This window comes from Antennarius striatus, chromosome 4 (genome assembly GCF_040054535.1).
Source record: "Antennarius striatus isolate MH-2024 chromosome 4, ASM4005453v1, whole genome shotgun sequence".
Classification (NCBI taxonomy): domain Eukaryota; kingdom Metazoa; phylum Chordata; class Actinopteri; order Lophiiformes; family Antennariidae; genus Antennarius; species Antennarius striatus.
The window spans coordinates 9647322-9667444 of record NC_090779.1 but is presented as its reverse complement, the minus strand read 5'-3'; the positions used below and the strand labels follow the sequence as shown (position 1 = coordinate 9667444).

The 20123-nt window shown below is 41.4% G+C and overlaps 1 protein-coding gene across 2 annotated transcripts in view; it reads left to right on the top strand.

Moving 5' to 3' along the window:
* Positions 1-20123, top strand: part of roraa (RAR-related orphan receptor A, paralog a) — a 185062-nt gene that overhangs the window by 130142 nt on the left and 34797 nt on the right. The window contains exon 1 of one of the 2 annotated variants that reach the window (XM_068313375.1): positions 5996-6135. The exons of the other annotated variant lie outside the window; for it this stretch is intronic. Within the exon in view, the coding sequence (XP_068169476.1) occupies positions 6105-6135 (31 nt within the window). The 5' untranslated portion in view covers positions 5996-6104. Of the gene's footprint in view, positions 1-5995; positions 6136-20123 lie in introns of those variants that run through there. 2 annotated transcript variants of the gene reach the window in all.

The following is a 20123-nucleotide window of genomic DNA, read 5'->3' as shown; positions in this document are numbered from 1 at the left end:
TATTTTCCACCAATTTTTATCTGGCCTGCTGTACTTGTTCACTGGAAGGACAAGCTTTACTGAGTCAACAAATTTAGTGACTACACCAGTCACAGCACCAAGGCAGTGTGTCCCCTTGACCAAGCTAGTCTTGGTGTGCCCCACAGGCTCAGGTGTGGTGAAGCTAGAGGAAACTTAAAGGTGCTGTGAAAGACTAAAAGTGGGCCAGCCACTGCTGCCTCCTGTTGACCTACCTTGTTCAGAGGGTCCAGGAACAGACTGATGACAGGATTCCTCCTCAGCGGACCACATTACTAATGTGTGAGGGTGCAAGAGGAGTACACCAAGTGATGAATCACTCCCCTGCACCCATGGCATCCTCATAAGTCAAGAATAAAAGTGTTAAGAGTGCGCCCAATAAAGAGCTCCCTCACCCTTTCACCATAGCGAAACTCCATCCAGGCCCAGTGGAAGAGGGAAGGAGCAGGGGTTAAGTGGTGCACATCATGTATAGCCTGAAGATGTCCCTCAATCTTGAGAAAAACACCAGTCCCTCCATTAGGTCACTTGTTTTTATAAAACTCATAAAAAAGTTACAAAAGTTACTTTCACGCTTGAATGGAGATGCTTTTTAATAAATGAGAGGAAACCTTGATTTGATTCCCTCAATTGTGTAGCATTGAGATACATTACATATGTTTTAGTTTAAACAGTTTAAAGTTCAAACATATGCCACTTTGTTCTTTCAATAGAGGGAATAATAGTTGAATTGGTCAGCTTGCAAGGCGAGAAATATAATAGATCTCTGTTGAAAACAAATTTATTTGTTTCTTTAACGCCAGATTATGTGTCTCTGTCTTCTTCTACTCTTCTTGCCTTAAGCCAGAAGGTTAACTATTTTAGTTTACACGCCTACCTCCCCCCCAGAGCTGATGTCGTGCTATATTGGTGATGTTGGGGAAGTGTGCAAGTTTGACGTTAGGTAATACATCACACACTCCGGGGGCTCTCCCTGGTATGCTCCTCAATAATGAAGTTCATTCGTTAACTTCTCCTTCAAAGGCCAAGTTCCTCTGCTGCCCTTTTCAGAATCCATTGCAGCTCTTACTAGAGACACCCAACCAATAGAAAAAAAACACCATCATCATCATCATCAGCATGCGTTTCCTTCTGACGGGCTTGGTGGTTGCCTGCTCCAGGCATGAAGAATAAGCAGGTCCATTACCAATCCCTCATGCCTGGTTATAGCCATAATTATCACAGGGAAAATGACCTGCTCTGTTTGGTTTGCAGTGGAGAGGCTGCACCTTCTTAATCATCTTCTCCTCTCCCTCCTGTAGTCCTCATGCCATGGAGATAGAGTTGGTTTTGGGGGAGTCTTGCCAGTTCATTAGAATTCACAGGGTTCCACCTCCCTGCCTAGCCAGGCTAAGCCTCTCACACAGGCTGCCATGCCTGCGATAATCTCCCCTCCTCTTTCCCTTTTCCCTCCTTCTCTCTCTATCCTCCTATCCCTTTCCCCTCTGTTCCCAAAGGCGGCTTCACACAAAAGAGATGCAGTGCATTTCATTGTTAAATCTGATTTCTATTGATCTATTGAAAAAAAATTGCTCTGTGAGATCCAGCAGTGCTGATGATCTCTCCTTACCGCTGCCTTTTTTTTATCTGATATACCAAATAAATAAACCATTCATTAAATGACAGCCTTTGTAGGATGTATATATTTTTTTCCAACAGCGTATCAATCAACTAAACATGTACTTCCAAGCATTGAGCAAATACACAAAAGGCCCGGGCAATTCCACTTTAATCTAGAAGAAGAAAATACAGAAACTGCTGCTAAACAAAATAGAAACTGATAAAAACTGAGGGGTGTTTTTGGTGTTTTTCACTGAAGTGGTGTAGCTCTTATCATATTGTTTACAGGCTCTTGCCTGAGTGGGGTACTTTGACACAGTTCTGCAAGGGGTCATTTATTGTCTACGTGTCTTCTTTAAACAATATAAAGCCTGGTCTGTCCGCAGAATGCCTCCACTTTGCTACCAAGATAAAACATAACTTGTATTTACTTTTCTTTGACATTTTTTTTAAATTCAAATGTTTTAGAAAAACCAGAGGCTGTTTTTTTTGTGTGTGTGTGTTTGTTCGGAAAAAATATTTAAATTTATCTCTATAAATAACAATGGCAGTAAAACAAAAGGGCTATAGCCTTGTCAACCATTTGCTAGAAGTGTCATGTTGTTGATTCTGATTACATGACAGTTGACAGGTGTACACTTCACCTATGTAGGAATGATATGCTTTGATATCTCTTCTTTTTGACCCCACTGTTCTATAAATATTGTGCTTGTGTATACGTGCATTGAGTGACAGATGAAGAGACAGAGGATAGTGCTGAGTTAGCCTGAGGCTGCTGTGCATATAAAGGATGAAGGGCAGTGTGTACGGTCGCTAATGTGGAATCATTTGATCTGAGCCGAATAGCTCAGATTGTAAAAAAAAAAAAACACAAGACACACCTACATATTCTATTTTTCTTCTTCTTCTGCATGGAAACCCATTAGCAATAATGAGTTGACGGTTTTTCTGTAGCGACACATCAAACGTAGCATGCACCATGTTTTAAAAGTGATCTTATTTAAATATGCCTTTAAATGCAACCCTTCGCATTCCTTTGGACATAACCCAGTTGCGTCCTCTATTTTCACTGAAATAGATATTCCCTTTGTTGTCTGTGTGATTTATTGAAGTCTTCTCACAAGTGGAAGCCCCCAGGAAATTGCCTGGAATGGCCCTAAATTGGTTTATGATTGTGTGGTGTGGGCTGGTGCTGTTATGGTTCTAATATTATGCCCTCCACTCCTTGGCATCTATATTAAATTGATCTGTATTGTTTTCATGGAGTGCCTGTTGAAGCTTGTTAATTCTGCCGCTGCTTGAGGCTTGTGACGCCATTCCAAACACCCGAGTGGCTTTGTGGTGAAGTAGAGACTCAACTCTCTAAAGTACCTCATGACAAGATTGGGACACAAAATGAGAAATAACTTTTTTTTTATCCTGAGTGTAATGGCATGCAAATTGCAGGTTTTGGGCCCATCCAGAGCTGCAGGGGTTAACATGGATCAGCTGCATGGTGGATATGTATGTGGAATGGCTACTGACAGACTGCTAATGAGGCCATTATCAGCTCTGGTCCTCTCCTCCTGGGGCACCCGGTGGACGCTCGGCACCTCGTCTCGATTGAATTCCATTCCATGGGGCTTGTTTACAGTAAATACGTTTGCGTCAGTTAATCCAAAAGGAGTGCGAGACACATGACTTGGCTGGTCTGAATGCACAAATTCAGTGTGTTGTGTCTAGCTCAGCACAGCACTAGTAATGCGCCACTCCATTGAAATTTCATTCTCCAAGATTTTGCTTCATATTCAGGGATGTAAAGACATGATGGACTATAGTGATGCTGTTGTTAAAAAGCCATTAGTGATCATTACTGTAATACCCACAGACATTTGACCATCAGTGCCTTTGTGGCTTAGTCAATGCCCTAATGAATAAGTATCAGCATGGCATTGGCACACTGTCACTGGTAAATTGAAGCAGTCGAGGGAGTGATCAAGAGCAAATGATGCAGCTTTGCTGGAGTGAGTTCTCCTTAGGGAGGCTTGGACTTTTAAGAACAATTATACAGTATACAACTGGAGGAAGTGCATTGTTGTAGAGCTAACAGACTAGCACAACAACAACAACAACATTGAGTTGTGTGTTTTTCTGAATGAACCAGTTCACCAAAGTTAAAAAAAAAAACAACAACACATTTTTCATTTAACTAACTGCTTTGGTGTCTGGCTCTGTACCGCTTTTCTGCCACCAGCCCAGAAGATTGGAAATGAATGGCTTTTAGCTTATGGTTGAAAATATAAGTCAAAGCTAAAATAGTTGTTTCATATTTTCCGAAGGGCGGCACAGTGGTGCGGTGGGTAATGCTGCCACCTCACAGTGAGACTGTTCCGGGTTTGAGTTCTTTCTGTGCAGAGTTTGCATGATCTCCCCTTGTCTGCGTGGGCTCTCTGTGGGTTCTCTGGCGTTCTCCCACCTCCAAAAACATGCAATTTAGGTGAATGGATCAATTTAAAGGTGTGAAAAATGCACTCCTTCCAGTGTGAAACACTGGATGATTTCTTCCTTTTAAACAATATTGAATAACCAGCCAACTTGCACAACCTCTGCTCTCATTGCTTCTGAACCACTCGAACACTGACTTCAGCAGCGGCGCATCGAGTCATATTGTGATTTTAGCAAGACTTCTTCAGCTGCCGGTTTCTCCACAGTTTCTTTAAAATCGTGCGAGAAGAAATGAAACAATTGTTCCGTTTGTTATATCACCTTGTTTTGAATAGTTTACCAGGACCAGTCTATGTATACTTTGTACCCCAGGCACGCTCCATTTGATGCTATCAGCCTCTGAATGATATTTTGTTCATTAGATAGTGTGCAATAAGAGACCAGCATTGACATAACATGAGTTAATGTGTTTAGTGTCTCTAATGGATCATAGAGCGCCTAATGAAACATTGTCATGGGAAGATTTATGTTGCAAGCTGCTGAGTCCTCATTTCCATTTTATATGTTGTTAGACGTACCTTTATTCAATGAACAGAGCACAATATGCTGCGAACGAGAGATATTTGGTGTACAATACAGGAGTAAATAAATAATCAAAATGTATCACACAAAACATATTGTTAATGTGGAATTCTTCCCCGTGGAGGTGTTGTAGTTTTGTGGCAAATATCCAGTTCCTCTGATGTTTTGAATATCAAGAAACTGCAGAAAATGTGAAAGGAGCCCCAAAAATACTGAAAATTTAAATATTGGTGGTGTGAGGGGGAAAAAAAACCAGTTCTTCCTTTAATTTTTATACCTCAAATATTGCAGCTTCTGAAACCGATGCTGTGTGATGTTTGTCTTGTAGATGATATGAGTCCCAGCTTATTCATAGAGATGCCAAATGCAACATGGTTATTGGCCAAGGCTGGATTGCACTAAAACCAGAATATTGTATCAGAGAGAGGCAGCTGGTTAAGAGTCAGAACAGATTATCATATGAGAGAGGATGAGCGGGGAGCGGGGGAGGAGGGAGGGAGGGAGAGAGAGAAAGAGAGGGAGAGAGAGAGAGAGAGAGAGAGAGTAGGAAAGAGAGAGGCAAGAGTGAGGGGGCATGGGAGGGAGAAGGGGTGAAATGATGGCGAGAAACTCATTGCCCAGTCGCTGTAGGGTGGAGGAGATCATCCAAACCCTTTCGTCACTATCTCCTCTTCCTCACCTGTCAAAAAGAGTGTTTGAGAGCTGCTGGAGTGAGTGTGTGTGATGGAGAGAGAAAGAGAGAGAGATGCATGCTGGTCCTCTGAGAGGTCAGAGAGGAGGCTGAAGCTCTACACATCTCCTCTCTGAGTCGGGCCCACCGCTGCTCGCAGACATCTGGCCCCACACTGATCACTCATATTTACAGACAGGGAGGAGGAGAAACAGCGGAACTCTTCAACCTTTGAGCCACAAAAAAATTCCACCTCCTCTCTTATCCATCCTATCCACTTCTCTTTTTTTTTTTGGTGCCGCTTCTTCCCTCTTTGTTTCCTGTTGTCCCTTTTATTCCCTCTTTGACCATTTTTAACTTATCCTTAACATTGCACCACCTTTAAAAGTAGAAAACCCAAGTGAATGTAAAAAAAGAAAAAAAAAAAAGAAAGGAGGGGGAGGTTTGCTAGAACTACATCTGACTTTGTCCTAACAATAAAAAAAATAAAAAAAAGATAAGCCACAGAAGATAGTGAGAGTGTGCTGTGTCTACCACGCCTGTATAGAAGAAGAGTCTGACTGCAATCAGTGGGAAGAGGGCCAGCTTCCCTGCCTGAGCTCTCAGCGCCCCTACTGGCTGCACGCTGTGCCAATCAAAGGCAAGTGGGTGGGGAGCAGTCAGACATGAACGCTGATGTCACAGTCACATGGATTCTGGTGTGGTCATGCTCGGAGCCTGAGAGACAGAGCTGTGCTGGCCAGCTGCTGCTGAGACAGCAGTGGAGGGCTTTGCGCTGGTGATAGTTGTTCTCTTATGGACTCGAAGCTTAATGATGTATTTTGTGATTTCAGCTATGAAAGGTAAGTGCAAAAAAAAAACAAAAAAACCCCAAAACGCATGCTTGATCCTGCTGCCCGAGTAACAAGTAAGGAAGTACTGCTCCCGCTATTCATAGCCTGCCAACTCTGTGCATTTCATTTGCAAGGCATGAGTGTGACAGAGAGAGTGAGAGGGAATGAGAGCGACAGAGAGGGAGGGAGAACTACAGTCATTCAGTAATGCTTTGCTTCAGAATGCAAGTGAATGAAGCGTTTCTGTTAGTTCTTTTCATGCATGACTAGAATTTATTTTTTTAAATAAGAGAAATGGAGCTAGAATCATTTAACGAATTGAATAATAACGAATAAGGTACTTTTTCTGTGATGATTTTTCTGTGTATGTGTGGGGGTTCCCCCCCTCACTGCTACTGTTCTGTTGTGTGGGGTTCTGTGCAAAAACCACGGTTGGTGTGATATTTTCACGTGGTGGAACAGCTCCTAAGCTTCAAAGTAGAATTTTTTTTTCTTCTTCTTTTAAGCAGTGGATGTAAGGGACAACAGAGGGTCATGGAGGAGGTGGGTGGGTGGGTGGGGGGTTACTGTCGTTGTTCCCCTCTGCCCCTCTTAATCCTGTTGTTCCACTCCAAAGGACGTGTCTGTTCCGCGGGAAGATGTGCGTGGCGGTGTTGAACGCGGGTCGCAGACGGGCAGCGAGGCGCTGGCGCGACTGTCACACTTTGATTCTTTGAGTTGATACTGGTGCACTTGTGTGTGTGTGTGTGTGTGTGTGTGTGTGTGTGTGTGTGTGTGCATGCGTGCATGTGTGCATGCGTGCGTGTGTGCATGCGTGCGTGTGTGCATATCCATGTGTTTGAGTGTGTTGTGCTCCACTGACCTATTTTTTGGTAGTTGGGTTTACATGTGTGGCCATGAGAGCAGGACTCGGTCCTCACTGTGATGTTGATCTAGTGTGCTTAATCCCAACTCTTCTAGCCCTTTATCACACCGGCATACACACAGAAACACACACACACACACACACACCTCCACTCAGTTGCCGAAAACACATCCTAACCTACCTTTGCAGTGCACTTCTGTCACGCATGCCTGCACACACGAGCATGCATATAATCATGATTATTGCACATTTCATTGCGCTCTCATTCTTTCATATGGAGCAGAGTGAACAAGCAGATACAAAAACATATGTGCTCACATGCACCCGTGATACAATCATACAAGATGAGTGCAGCTGTCGTTCTGTGTGGAACAGAAAATATCAGACACGAGCATTTGATATGAGACTTGCTGCCGGTACGTTTAATTTAATATCACATTGAAAACAGAACGGAAAAGTAGTGGAGGATATTCCTAATACTTTTATATACAATATCTGCATAGGAGATCCAAGCATGCATGTAAAAAAATATAATTGTGTGGAAAATAGGGATGTAATTAATTTGTAATACCTATAGTAACCCTTGCGACAGCTAATAGTTTTTGCATGTAGGAATAGTTTGTCCTATAAGTCTTTTTCTGTTTGTGAGACTGGTACTGACCACAGCACTATTTGGTTTTTTTTACATTGCTCATACCAGAGGAATTCATTCATAAAGTGAGGTTTACAGTCAGTGATGAATTTGTGTGAGATTCAGAAGCGGTGCGCTCATGTAATCTATTACTAATGAGACGTATGAAAAATGGCCTTTGACCCAATGTCCTGTGAGTGTAGCTCATGGTGACAGGTTTTATTAAACCACACGTTTTCAGACAGAAGCTGTTCCAATATTTAATTTGAATATTTAAGTGTGACATGTATGACTTCTGTTTTAATATAAGCTCTGTTTTCTTCCTCCTTGTTGATAAATTCTTTGAATTTGAATGTATAATAAGACGTGTGCAATTTTTTTTTTTTAAATTTACAGTGGTGCTTCTAAATTCACCCGTTTAATAGCAAGATGTGCCTGTCTTTGCCTTTTGCATATTTTTTGCCTCTGATAGCGGTCGTCAGCTAGACAGGAGCTGTTGGTGTCATGGCAGGAATCTGTGGCAATGTTACGTTAAAATTAAGTTAATTAAGTTAAAATACTAACAAGCTGTAAAGGTGTAAACTACTTTTAGTAGAAGGGGGAGTTTCTTCCTGAATATGATCCGAAATAGATCACCTGCTACTTTGCCATCCACCTGAATATTATAATGTTACTATTGCTATAAAGTCATATGGTTTTACTTGTTTTTCTCACCCTGCAAAGTACAATAATACTAAAATATTTGACCAAAAATGTTGTGTCTCAGTGGCTTTGTCTCTGCAGCGCACCCTTCTCTGCCCACATCTCTCTCTCTCTTTCCAGCCTCTGTACACCATCGCCTCTCAAGTACCTAATTACCTGTAATGGAAACATCCCTCTCATTACCCCATGTAAATTAAGCAGCCTACTCAGCACAATTAAGATGAAAATTCCAATTACATAATTAAAGAAAGTTGTTTGATGTGTGGAACAACAAAAAAAGCTAAAAAAAAACAAAAAATAGTGTCTCATCCACGGTATGTATAATTAACCCTAAAAAAAAAATCATAATTATGTTGTACAAGTGTTTGAAATCAACCAAAGCAAGTTCCAGAAAGCTGCTGCAATGCATGTTGACTATACATACTGTACATAATGTAATCCAAGTGTGTACAAGACTGTGAAAGATGTTCTGGGGCCGTAGAGAGGAGGAAGACAAATATCTTGTGATAGGTGCTTTAAGGCTTTGTTAATGAGGCTGTAAATATTTGTTGTAGATTCTGTAGTCTTTGTCTCTCTCTATCAGTGGCTGATTGAAGTGCTCACTACCCCTGCTGCAGGCTCTCACACATTCAAGCAGAGGTTAACAAGATTGGCTATTATCCAGTTAGAGACTGAGGACATGAAGAGCCAAAGGAAAAATACCACAGATTAAGGGAAAGGTAAATATAGCACAAGTTACCTGTGAGGATTTAAAATTAAAGACCCAGTTTCAAAGACTGATTTAAGGAAGGAGGTGTTCTTACATCTGATGTGGACCAATCTTGCTTGTGGAGGTTTTGTTTTGCTGACATTTATTTGTCCGGCTGTCTGTCAGTATGACTCTAAAGTTGTTGTTTTTTTAAGATGCATAGTCTGCTCTCGCTGTGCGTTTTCAACTTCAAAATTGTGTTTGAAACAATTTTATTAAAATCATTTCAAAGAAAATTTTAATAAAAGTGAATTCATTCGTGCAGAAATCCCTTTTTAGGTTTAATGTTTTGATTGAATTATGTATTCTTGAAGCGATAGTTTACATCTCGCATTAAAAAAGAAAAGTAAATATCTAAATCTGAGAGGCAAAACCGACCAGATTAGCCGTGCTGACGGACGGTGTGTGGTATTGCTCCCTCGTCTTGCCTCTTCGTCGGATGAGGAAGTGGAGTGGCATCCCTTCAGGTTATTAAAGAGTGTGAGGTGCGCCAGTGTGTTCTGTGTACACACAGACAAACATTCCGCCTGACTGTGTGTGGAGGTGCTGTTTAATGAGATATTGACTGTCCATTGAGAGCATGGATTTTTGATTTGGCTGCATGGAAGTTGGACAGATAGGGAGTGGAACTCTAGAGAAGAGGAAAGGAGATGAGGGATGGCCATGAATGTGCAATTAATATTGTTATCACTTTTGAATCACCAAGTTATTATTGTTTATGCGGCATTACTGTGTGATGTAATGACACGGATTGATAAGTCTGGTATGTCTTCTCAAATCATTATGAACTACCATAATTACATGAATGAGAAAATCAATTACTTGTTGACCACAACAGGAATAGATTACATAATTGATCATGAAATAAATCAAAATGAATATACAAACAAAATAAACTAATAATTTGAATCTTAACTTTTAATGTTGCTAATATAAAAGCATCATTTTACAGGAATACTCCAATTACTATTTTCAGTTTAAACGGTATAACTCAGTATGAAAATATTTAATACGGTGGGTTTTCTTTGCCTGTGTAGGAAACATGAATCTCCGACTCCAATCCCAGCCCTTACCTCAGAACCAGACATCTCTGTCGGTCATCTTTTGTCTTGTCAGTCACACCTTGTGATTTTGACAGATTGGTCCAATCACAGACGAGTTTAAATGACTCTCTTGTCCTATGCCCAATCACACCGCGGGGTACAACAAACAGCACCAGCTCTAGATAACCATCAGGCTGGATGAGATCATTTTTGCTCAATCTGCAGCATTCATCCTGAGTTCAGACAGGGTTCTCAATTTTGCTCCCCAGTCAGGTAAAACACGGAGCTGGGCTTAGTCAAATGCTTCTAACTTAAGGGTAATTTCCTACTTTACTTTCACTCAGTATTTCAGGAGTCACTTATAGATCCTTTGAAGTCTTTCCCTGTCATGCAGCATTTAGCTACTGATAGAATACTTCCTCTGTCAGCACTCCTTAGATAATCATATACCACAGTCCACAGAGTTAAAGAACATCTTTACTTTCATTTTTCTCTCTTTCTTCCTGGAACTTCCACTGCAGAATACATACAAAGAGCAGAGATTGTTCTGCAAACCCTTTACTTTACGTTTTAAGGAATTGTGGTCATTTAAAACACAGACATGCAATCTCCCATTGTGGACCTGTGTGGACCTCGTAAAGCAAATAAATTTTTTACAAATACTTAATTTAATGATAATAAGTAATATTTCTCCAGCCTTACGTGCCCCGTTTTACCCTCATAGGCTTTGCCACTTGAGGTTCAGAAGTTAACAGCATTTTAAGAGAGTGATGGGGGAAGTTTTTCCTCCTTTTACTTTCATTTGGAGCTTGTTTCATACAATTGGCTTTTCCTCTGTGGACCTCTGGAGGGTTGTCCATTGGCTTTTTGAAGTTGCATCAAAGTGGAAATGGGGGAGAAAAGCATTATTGATTTTGCGTTTTGTCTGACTTGAACACTGAGGACAGAAAAACACGTAAGGAGTTAGGTGTTGGCAGTGGGACAGAGGGAGCCAAGGGAAGAAACCAAAGCAGGTAGAGGGTGAGGAGGAACGCCAAACAAATCTAATACGTCTCCCAAGAGTCATGTGCTTAGTCCTTTAGTTTCTGACATTTCTCCTCTCCTTTCTATCCTTAAATACAACATCATTACTGTATGGCAGAAGACGAACCTTCATGTCTCTCCTCCTCTTCGGATAGCTTTTCTTCTGTCAGGCTGGCGAGTCCCGATCTCTGACAGCACTCTCCAGTTGACCTGCTTTTCCATGAAACACCAAGCTGCTCTCTTCTCAGTTGTAATCAGATATTCCTGCTAGGCAGTCATGCCGGTAGCGGGCAAGAAGAGGGGTATTGTTTAGTTACTTTATCACATTTATCCTCCTCCTGTGTCAGCCCAACAGAGGTGAGATGAGAGTGGAGTTCTTTTCTGGTGTTAATGTGACTGAGGGTAACTAAAAAGGAACTCTCAGTGATGGCCACTGATAAGAGCTATCACTGCTGTGGCTCACTCAGTGCATGTGCTTTGACCACTTGGAGTACATATCTGTAAATGCAGACTTTATTACTAGGATTGCAACAGAAAATGATGTAGTCAGAGGATGAGGTTCAGAGGTCAGATCATGCTAAAGTCATGCTCCCTTCTTCTCCACGGAGAGGTAGTGTGGCATCTAGGGACGGCAGCTGGGAACAAAGGATGAAAAATGAGAGGTGCATGGAATGTTGATGAGACAAGGGAACAGGCAGCAGTATAACATAACAACAAAGATCGGCACAACATGCGCTCTGCTACTTGATTACTAAAGGGAGAGAAGTGTGTGAGGCGTTTGATTACATATCCCAGCTGAGGCCATTAGGGGTTCCTCTCGTTGGATGGCTTCATTTACACTCATCTGATCTGGCGTCTGTGCTGATGAACAGAGACTGACTAACGCTTGTGTGAACCCTCCTGAGCTCTAGGGGGTGCTCACCAAGAAAGACAAATCATATGAAAATCTGTACCGCAGATTTTGAAGTTGCTGAAGTCTCCCAACCATGAACAGTTGTTCATGAGAATCAGATTGTAAAAAGGCATATATGTCTGTCTCAGAGGAACCCGGGCAGGCCAGAGTGAAACCTGACTGTCAAGGTTAGCAGCATTAGTCCCTCCACAATGCCAACCAAGATGCATGAAAGGAAGATCTGAAGATCATAAATAACAAAGTAAAACAGCCTTGCCAGGATGCTCTGCTTGCGATTGATTTTTATGCACATGCATTCATTTGAAATAAAAGAAATGCTGTTTCAGTGCTAATTACAAAGATGAAAGGAAGTAGAATATGCAAGGCAATGAACTTTGTTTAAAGGCGCAGCACATACCGTATTCAGGGACATGGTGCTTTAACACAACCCAACCCTCATTTGTGGACCCGTAGAGAAGGTTGTTATTTGAAATGGAAACTGTATTTACACAGTACATGTGAAAGATTAAAAAAAAGCTCTCTTTTGCATATAAGTTAGGCAGCAGAGCTAACCGAACAATGCGTGTCTCAGACAATGAGAGTGTGCACGTTTCTCAGCTGGAGAAAAGGGGTTAACTGGCTGTGGAGAGATCCTTGACCTATCTGAGATGAGCTCCCCATCCCCTTTAGCAATGTGGAATATCTGATTGCTGATTATGAGTTTATTTCCCATCGTGCTGAGCCTTTTGCATGTCAGGATCCATCCCTCCTCAGCTGAACTGATTAAGGAGCCTGAGATGATGCTACAGCTCTTTTAGCAAGATTGCTCAAAGACTCTCAGAGAGCCTGGTAATCTGGAGTGCAGCTGGCAATCATCCACGACTGACTTTTTTTGGAGGCTTTGGGGGTTGTTTTGTTGTTTTCAAGTGTGTTTTTTTTTCTTTTTTTTGGGGCATATTGTTGTCTTTGTTCCCCTGGGCTTCTTGTTTGTGGATGAGAGCTTTCCAAGTGCTGAGTATAGGTCCTTGTCAACATGGCTGCTCAGCTCAGGCTAGTCCAGCCTCAGCAACAGCAGCATCAGCAAAGACTTGCTCATAGTCTCAGGATGTGCTTATGATCACCATCTTATAGGAGACTAATTTGTGGGGGAAATTGTCCCTGATGTGTAAAAAGCTTCTGTTTGCTCATTTTCCTTGGATCTAATTCATGGCACAAAGGCATCATATAAATTGAAAGAAATAGATCCTTGCGGCCTTGTGTAAACTTTAAAGACTATAGTGGTACTCGATGGGCATCTTTTGTAAGGACACAAACAGTTTTCTAGCAAAAAGACTGGCACAACTGCTTTATTTGCTTGCAGGGATCTGTCGCTTAGGTACAAATCAGCAGCCGTCGTCTCCAAGTTTTGCTTTTGTCAATAGTTGGAGGGGAAAAGATGACAGTCATGTTCCTGCTGAGCTGATGGCTGTTTTTAATGCCTTTTAATGTGTGACTTATGGCAACAGATGCGGAATCTGCCCAAACTGTGCATTCTCAATTACTTTGAAAGCTGTGAAGCCCAGTGCTGCTGATGGCATCCAACTGTCAAAGCTGTCTTTGCTTAAATCTTTAGCCACCCATAGAAAATACAATCAGTACAACACACACTGGCCATTGTAGAAAAATGTCACATGCAGTGACAGACATACATACTGTATGTAAAGAAGAAAATTGCCTCTTCTCCCATGGACTAATTATATTTTTGGATCTGCAGTCTAGATTAAAACCAATACAGGTCCTAACCTGGAACATCAACCCTAGTACATACATGGATGTTGTATGAACTCTATTTCCTCGTGTAAATGATATGTATTCCAGCCTGCTTCTAAACATTCGTCACATGATAGGTGATAAGATCCTCCAAGACGCTGCATATTTATTGCAAATTATGTGATATTTGTTAAGTTCTATATAAAATTTAATTGTCTCACTGAAATATTTATTGCATACTATTGTATATTTATCACTATCAAACTAATTGCTGGTCAACTCTAAAACTCAGTAACATTTCTTTGCCGTATAAAACCCCGACAATGTCCATAATTTCTGATAATCATGAAGTCTATCAGCTCTGAATCATATTATCTGTCATTGTAGATAAAAGAAAGGTAAGCGGGCAAACAATCACAGGTAAGTTGGGAGATGGGTAATGCTAGGCTTTCCTCAAGACTGGAAATGATTAGAGTGTAACTACTCTATATCTGACATACCTTGCCCAGTTGAGCGGGTAAGGAAGCTGTTTTTTTTGTTTTTTTAATCTTTTGACACATGATTACAGCAGGCCTTTCAGCTTTGATCTCAACATGGATTTTTTTTTTTCTTTCTCTTCATGTGAGATTATTATAATTTATACATGTGGGATTTTGTTTTGTTTTTTCTTGAGCCTTGGTAAACTTGAGTAAACATAGTACACATAGTAGATTAACATTGTATTCATTTACACATTCTCATTACCAAAGCCCAGAGGTAATTAATCAGAGGCCGTAGTATATAAGGAGATAGACACCGTTCAAATAATTTATTCCTTTCTACTCTTACCAAGCGTGAGAAAAAGTGTCTGATCAATTCCTGCCTTAGATGTAGCTCTTTGAAGACATGCGGTGTCTTATGAGAGCACCACCATAGTATTTTTTCTTCTCTACAAATTGAGGGCTGCAGACATTGCAAATACTGCACAAACATTGCAGGGCATTATTGCCTCAGCCTAATAGCTCACAATTCCCCATAAATATAGGAACCCCATAGCCCCAATTAAACCCATACAGGTATAGAATACACACTTTGCTGTTTTATGTTGCAGCGGGTTCAGGATTCAGGCTCAGAGTTTAAGGTTTACTGTCAATGTTCACAGAAAATGACCAAGATAATTACACTCTGAATGCAGAGGACTGTGCTAAGCTTTGTGTGCCTTTCTTGTGCCACTGCATGGGGCCAGTCACGCACAGGAAAGTGTTCAAATTTGGATTATAATGGTTGAAGAAATATTGCACTTTTTTAACCTCTAAAAAAGAAAAGGATGTATAAATGTTTTAAATGCTCCTTTAAAAATTCAAAGCAATATCTAGCAGCGCTGGGTAGTGTAGGCTCTACATGAAGTTCTGAGTTCACTTTCCTATGAAATACAACTGTACCATTCAAGGTGTTTGCCAGGCCATTGGCGCAATTTGAGCATCGGTGACATGAGGATAGGAAGAGTATGGCATCGAACTAATAGCCCTGCAATAAGTCTATATACCAACGGCAAAGTGAGTATAGTATTTTCCGCACTATAAGGCGCACCTAAAAGCCTATAATTTTCTCATAATCCCATAGTGCACCTTATAATCCGATGTGCCTTGTATATGGATTAATATTAATATTAGTATTGGTTAAAAACAAGATCTCTGAAAAAAAGCCGGCGGTCTAGCCGGCAGTCATGCTGCACTACGCCACCAGGGGGCACCCTCAGGCAGTATTCAGGCCGTACTACGCCCCCTGACAACAGAAGTCAAGGGGCGTCGCCGAAATGCGGGCTCTCACTGACCTGCTGTCTGACGGCAGAGCGGCCTGCGGAGAGCACCGGTGACCGGCTACGATAACGTAGCATCACATAGGGAATTTTCAACAACTCTATTAATAAAGTTTGACTGACTGACTGATCTCAGTATTTCCCAACCACTGTGGCAGCGGAAATAACCCACTTTAAACTTAATTGATCTAAAAAATGCTATTGTCGAGTGTCAGTGCTGGAATTTAGTGACGGTCCATTCTATTAGTTTGCGGAAACATACAGTGAAAATGGCATAAAGGTGAATGAAAGACCCTCAAAGTTGAACTTCCAGTCTTTTCTGAAATTTCAAGAGCAGAGTCACTGCTAGACAAAGGTGTCTGGTGTGCTGCAATTGATTTACAAATGTAGTTGATAGCTCTGGGCGGATGGGTGCATTTTAGGCTTGTGTATTCTGTCGGGCAGCGACGTGCGGTGAGATTCACGGCGGTGAGACACCGACGTTAAAGTCAGTTCTAGGAGTAAAGCAGCGTCACATTTGCCAGTAAATTAGCAGCCTGACATTAAAAACTGGTTAAAAAATTATTTAGGCAGCAAATAGCTGCACCTCACCCCCGACTGGTCTAAGGATCGATTGAAACAATATTTAATTAATAAACGAAGACGAACGTCGGAGCTTAAATAATCTGCCCTGTTCGAACTGAGTGCACTCGTAATGAATTTAACCAGTTTTAATGTCAGGTTTTTTAATATGTGTGTTGACTTTGTTCTAAGATGGCAAAGTGATCAAGTGATCAGGTTTCCTTGATGAGGCTCAGAATGGCCTCATTGAAATAACAGTAGGGTCGTTCACAGGTGACTAAAGGTACTCACAGTCATGGATGCTCTGGCTAGTGGACGGATAGCGCAACTACAGCCACTAGTTTTTTAAATCTATTTTAAACAATTTTATTATATGCGCCTTATAATCCAGTGTGCCTTATAGTGCAGAAAATACTGTACTCCTGTCCAAACTACAGTTGATCCCATATGGTGTTAAAGTCAACATAAGATTTATTTTAAGTGCAGTGCTGTGATGTAAAATACACTTTATATGGAAACACCCAAAGTAGGGCAGCAATAAGGTCCAACGTATTAACCTTCTCTGATGTAAAACACTGAACGCATAACAATACTGCCAGCAATCATATGCAAATAGCTTGATTGTCAGCTAATTGCAACCACTATAAATTCATTTTGTTGCTACATGAATGTTCACGAGGACAGTCTCAGTTGGCTGATTGGATAATTACTGGCTGCCCTTTAAATTGCATGCTAACTGTGGGCAATTGCAACTGCAAATTAAATGAAAAATGATGGCAGTTCAGAGTATATAGAGAATGAGGTTTGCCCAGAGTCTCAGTCAAATATATTAATATGCTTTTCTAACAATTCCTTTACTATTTCCTGGAATCTTTGGAAAGATAGTGATGTAAACATAATCTAATGAGGTACATGGCCCAGTGAGTCGTAAATCAGAAATTTAAAACAGCTTCTGCAACAGTTTATTTTCCAACATAAAATGTGGCACATACATCAACATAAACAAGTTTCCTTATTATTTTTTTTCTTTTTTATATCTGTTTAGTTACATGAAAGCAAAAACCAGGATGATGTTAAGCAGCTCAGCCTCTCTCTGAGGCAACCCAGGAACATTTTAGTATGTGAACTGAATATAAGGTAATAGATATTTTAGGGCTATTACTGATGTATGTTCCGAAGATAGATTTGATGTCACAATCGTACATCCCTTGAGCAACCACAAAGGCCTTCAATAATGAAGGGTTTATTTTTAAAACTACAGGAAGGGCTTTCTGCAGATTAATTCCATTGTGGGAGAAACAAATTGAGCATTGTGGAATTAGTGTTTTTGCTGCATAAACCTCAAATCTATTCTTGAAAGATGTGGTTGCGTTTAATGTGATTGGATGCTCCTGCGTCCTCTTGCTTGAAAACATGAGCAAACTTTCCTGACTAGATTAGAGCTGGAGGTATAGTAATGATGGCTCAGTGTTTCTGCATTGACCCAGGTGTGTTGTCTAAATACAATATGGATGTGCAGGGCTGCTTGTGTACTGAAGTGCTGGGAGACTATTTGCTGAAGGTCATTTGGGATCATAGTGTGCCATTAATAATTCCTGAAAGCATCCAACATCTCCATCTGTTCTGCTGCAGCCATCGCTCCACTTCAAAGACAAAGACAGCATCTGCAGGTAAGCATTAAACCTGCCTCCAGGCTAAAGCATTGGAGGTGGGGTTCTTTGTTGAGAAAACATATCTCTGGTCATCAGGTCATGCTGCTCGTGTATTAGACAATTAATGTTGTGTGTTTGCTCACACAGCTTGAACCTAAGACCAGGTATGTACACAGATGGTGTACTGAGACGAGTTTGTGTGTTTCAGTTTTCCCTTATTGGATCTGGTGTGGTACGGTAACTATACAAGTACCCTTGTGGGCCACCAGTCTCTCCACACTGACAAAACTACCTTCTAATCTTCTAATCTAAGCGGTCAACTTTACTAGGTGCTACCAGAGAAATGAACAAACCTGATTTTAAAATACACTTTTATCATGTGCATCACATGAATAGCTCACCATAGTGTTTTTCACCAGGTGTATAGTGCACCAAGATTTAAACAAGTCTCAATGACGGACCCACTTCAGATACAGCGGAGTCCTGCAGGGAGTAAATGGATGTTTGGCAGTGGCGTGTGCTGCCCAGGCCTGGTGGGCGCAGTGGGCGAGGAGGCAAGTGCCTGGCTGAGTGAAAGATGGCTGTGTGCTAGGAGACTGTGTGCATACAGCTGAGCCGGTGACAGAAAACAGTGAGGGTTCCGCCCCTGCTGCTTCATCTTCCCATGCCAAAGAGATATCCCCACTTTAATTTTGTTGGTAGCACGAGTCCAGCACTTAGGGAGGAGCTTGAAGTATGGTTCAAACCCGCTTTTTCTCCTAGATGGAGATTCAGGAACCAGGAAGATTCATTAGGTTGATCTGGAAGACCGTTAATGGACATGTAGGCTTACATGAAGATGTTTCATACTTTGCTATTATGCAGTCAGAACGGTGTCTCATTCAATGAAACTTATTACAGCTACAACCTCTGTGTTAGTCTGCTGATGAAGCACCTGTGACCATGAGTTGGGCCCACATCTTCAGCCCTGGGCTCTGGTACTGTACTGTAGGGCTGACCAGTGAGTCTACTCAAATCATCATCAGCTCTAAACTGCTTAGCCTGGCCAATTTGAATTTCATATCTCTGCTGACTCATAACGCTGTCAGAACCTTTCTTCTTTATCATGTCTGCGCCTGCGGTGGACATTCATTACATGCAAAGGGAATTAATTATTGAGATTAGCGATCAAGCCACAATTACTATGATTTTCGTCACTTTGTTTTGATGTATTGTTGATATCTGAGTGGGACATGATGGCACAGCCAAGATTGCCTTTGAATGCAATTGTTTTGAGGTATTTTTTCCATCTGTTACATTTCACTGTAAGTTAATGGTTGTGTCAGAGCAGGAAGAAAGTAGAATTATTTTGACTAGTGGCAAACTCTCCATGTAGTCAGGTTAGAGCGAATGTACCGGCGGCGGCACTGGACAGTGATTCAGATCAACGTGATAAGGAGGGACTGATTGAGCAGCTTACATCCACGGGAAACCGAGCACTGGGGTTCAAGGTTATCTGGACAAATCAGACTCCTGTTTCCATTCATCCCCTCCTAACCCACCAGCCAGCCCTTCCTGGGCAAACCAGCAAATTAGCAATTCTGATGTCTGCAAGCAGGTCTGGCAAGGGAATGCCTGTGAATCCTAATGCCATGATTAAACTTTCATATCCATCCGGGGGAAGTGCTGCATATACAAAATAAGCAATCTCTTTTTATTTTTCAGCACTTTAAGTAAGACTGTTCAGATGGGCAAACACAAACCCTTCAACGGGGTTAAATGGACCAGGCCAAGTATGTCCTTCACAAATATATCTCAGGTCATTGTCTCTTCAATGACTATAATTAGCATTGGTATACTTTATAAGAAATTGCTTTGATTTTAAAAGCAAAATAGTCTTAGAAATTATAACCATCTGTATTTGTAGCATCTGTAAAGAAGCCTAACCCTCAACATTCTACATTTTACTGTTTGTTGTGGGTTAATTTAGTAAATGGTGATTTGATTGGCTGTAGTTTGTGGCAGGAGAGAAGGTGAGAGCCTCAGTCCAAACATTGAGCCAATCCTGGATGTGGCCATTATGTAAGGTGGTCTTATCAGGCTCTACCTCCTGCTGAGCCACAGCCTAGCTTCCCATTGCTCCCCCTTCCCAGTGCTCCCAAAACATGGGCCTTCATTAGCAGGGCTAAATATCCCCGTTCTCTGCAATCTCTATCATTTCTTGCCTTGAGGCAATCCAATAATTACCTGTTCTCATTTCCCCTCCTTCTGGCCAGCAGGGAAGTGTTCTGACTTGCATTACTTTGCATGAAATATTATCAGAATATTACACATTTCTCCATTCTGCAGCCTCT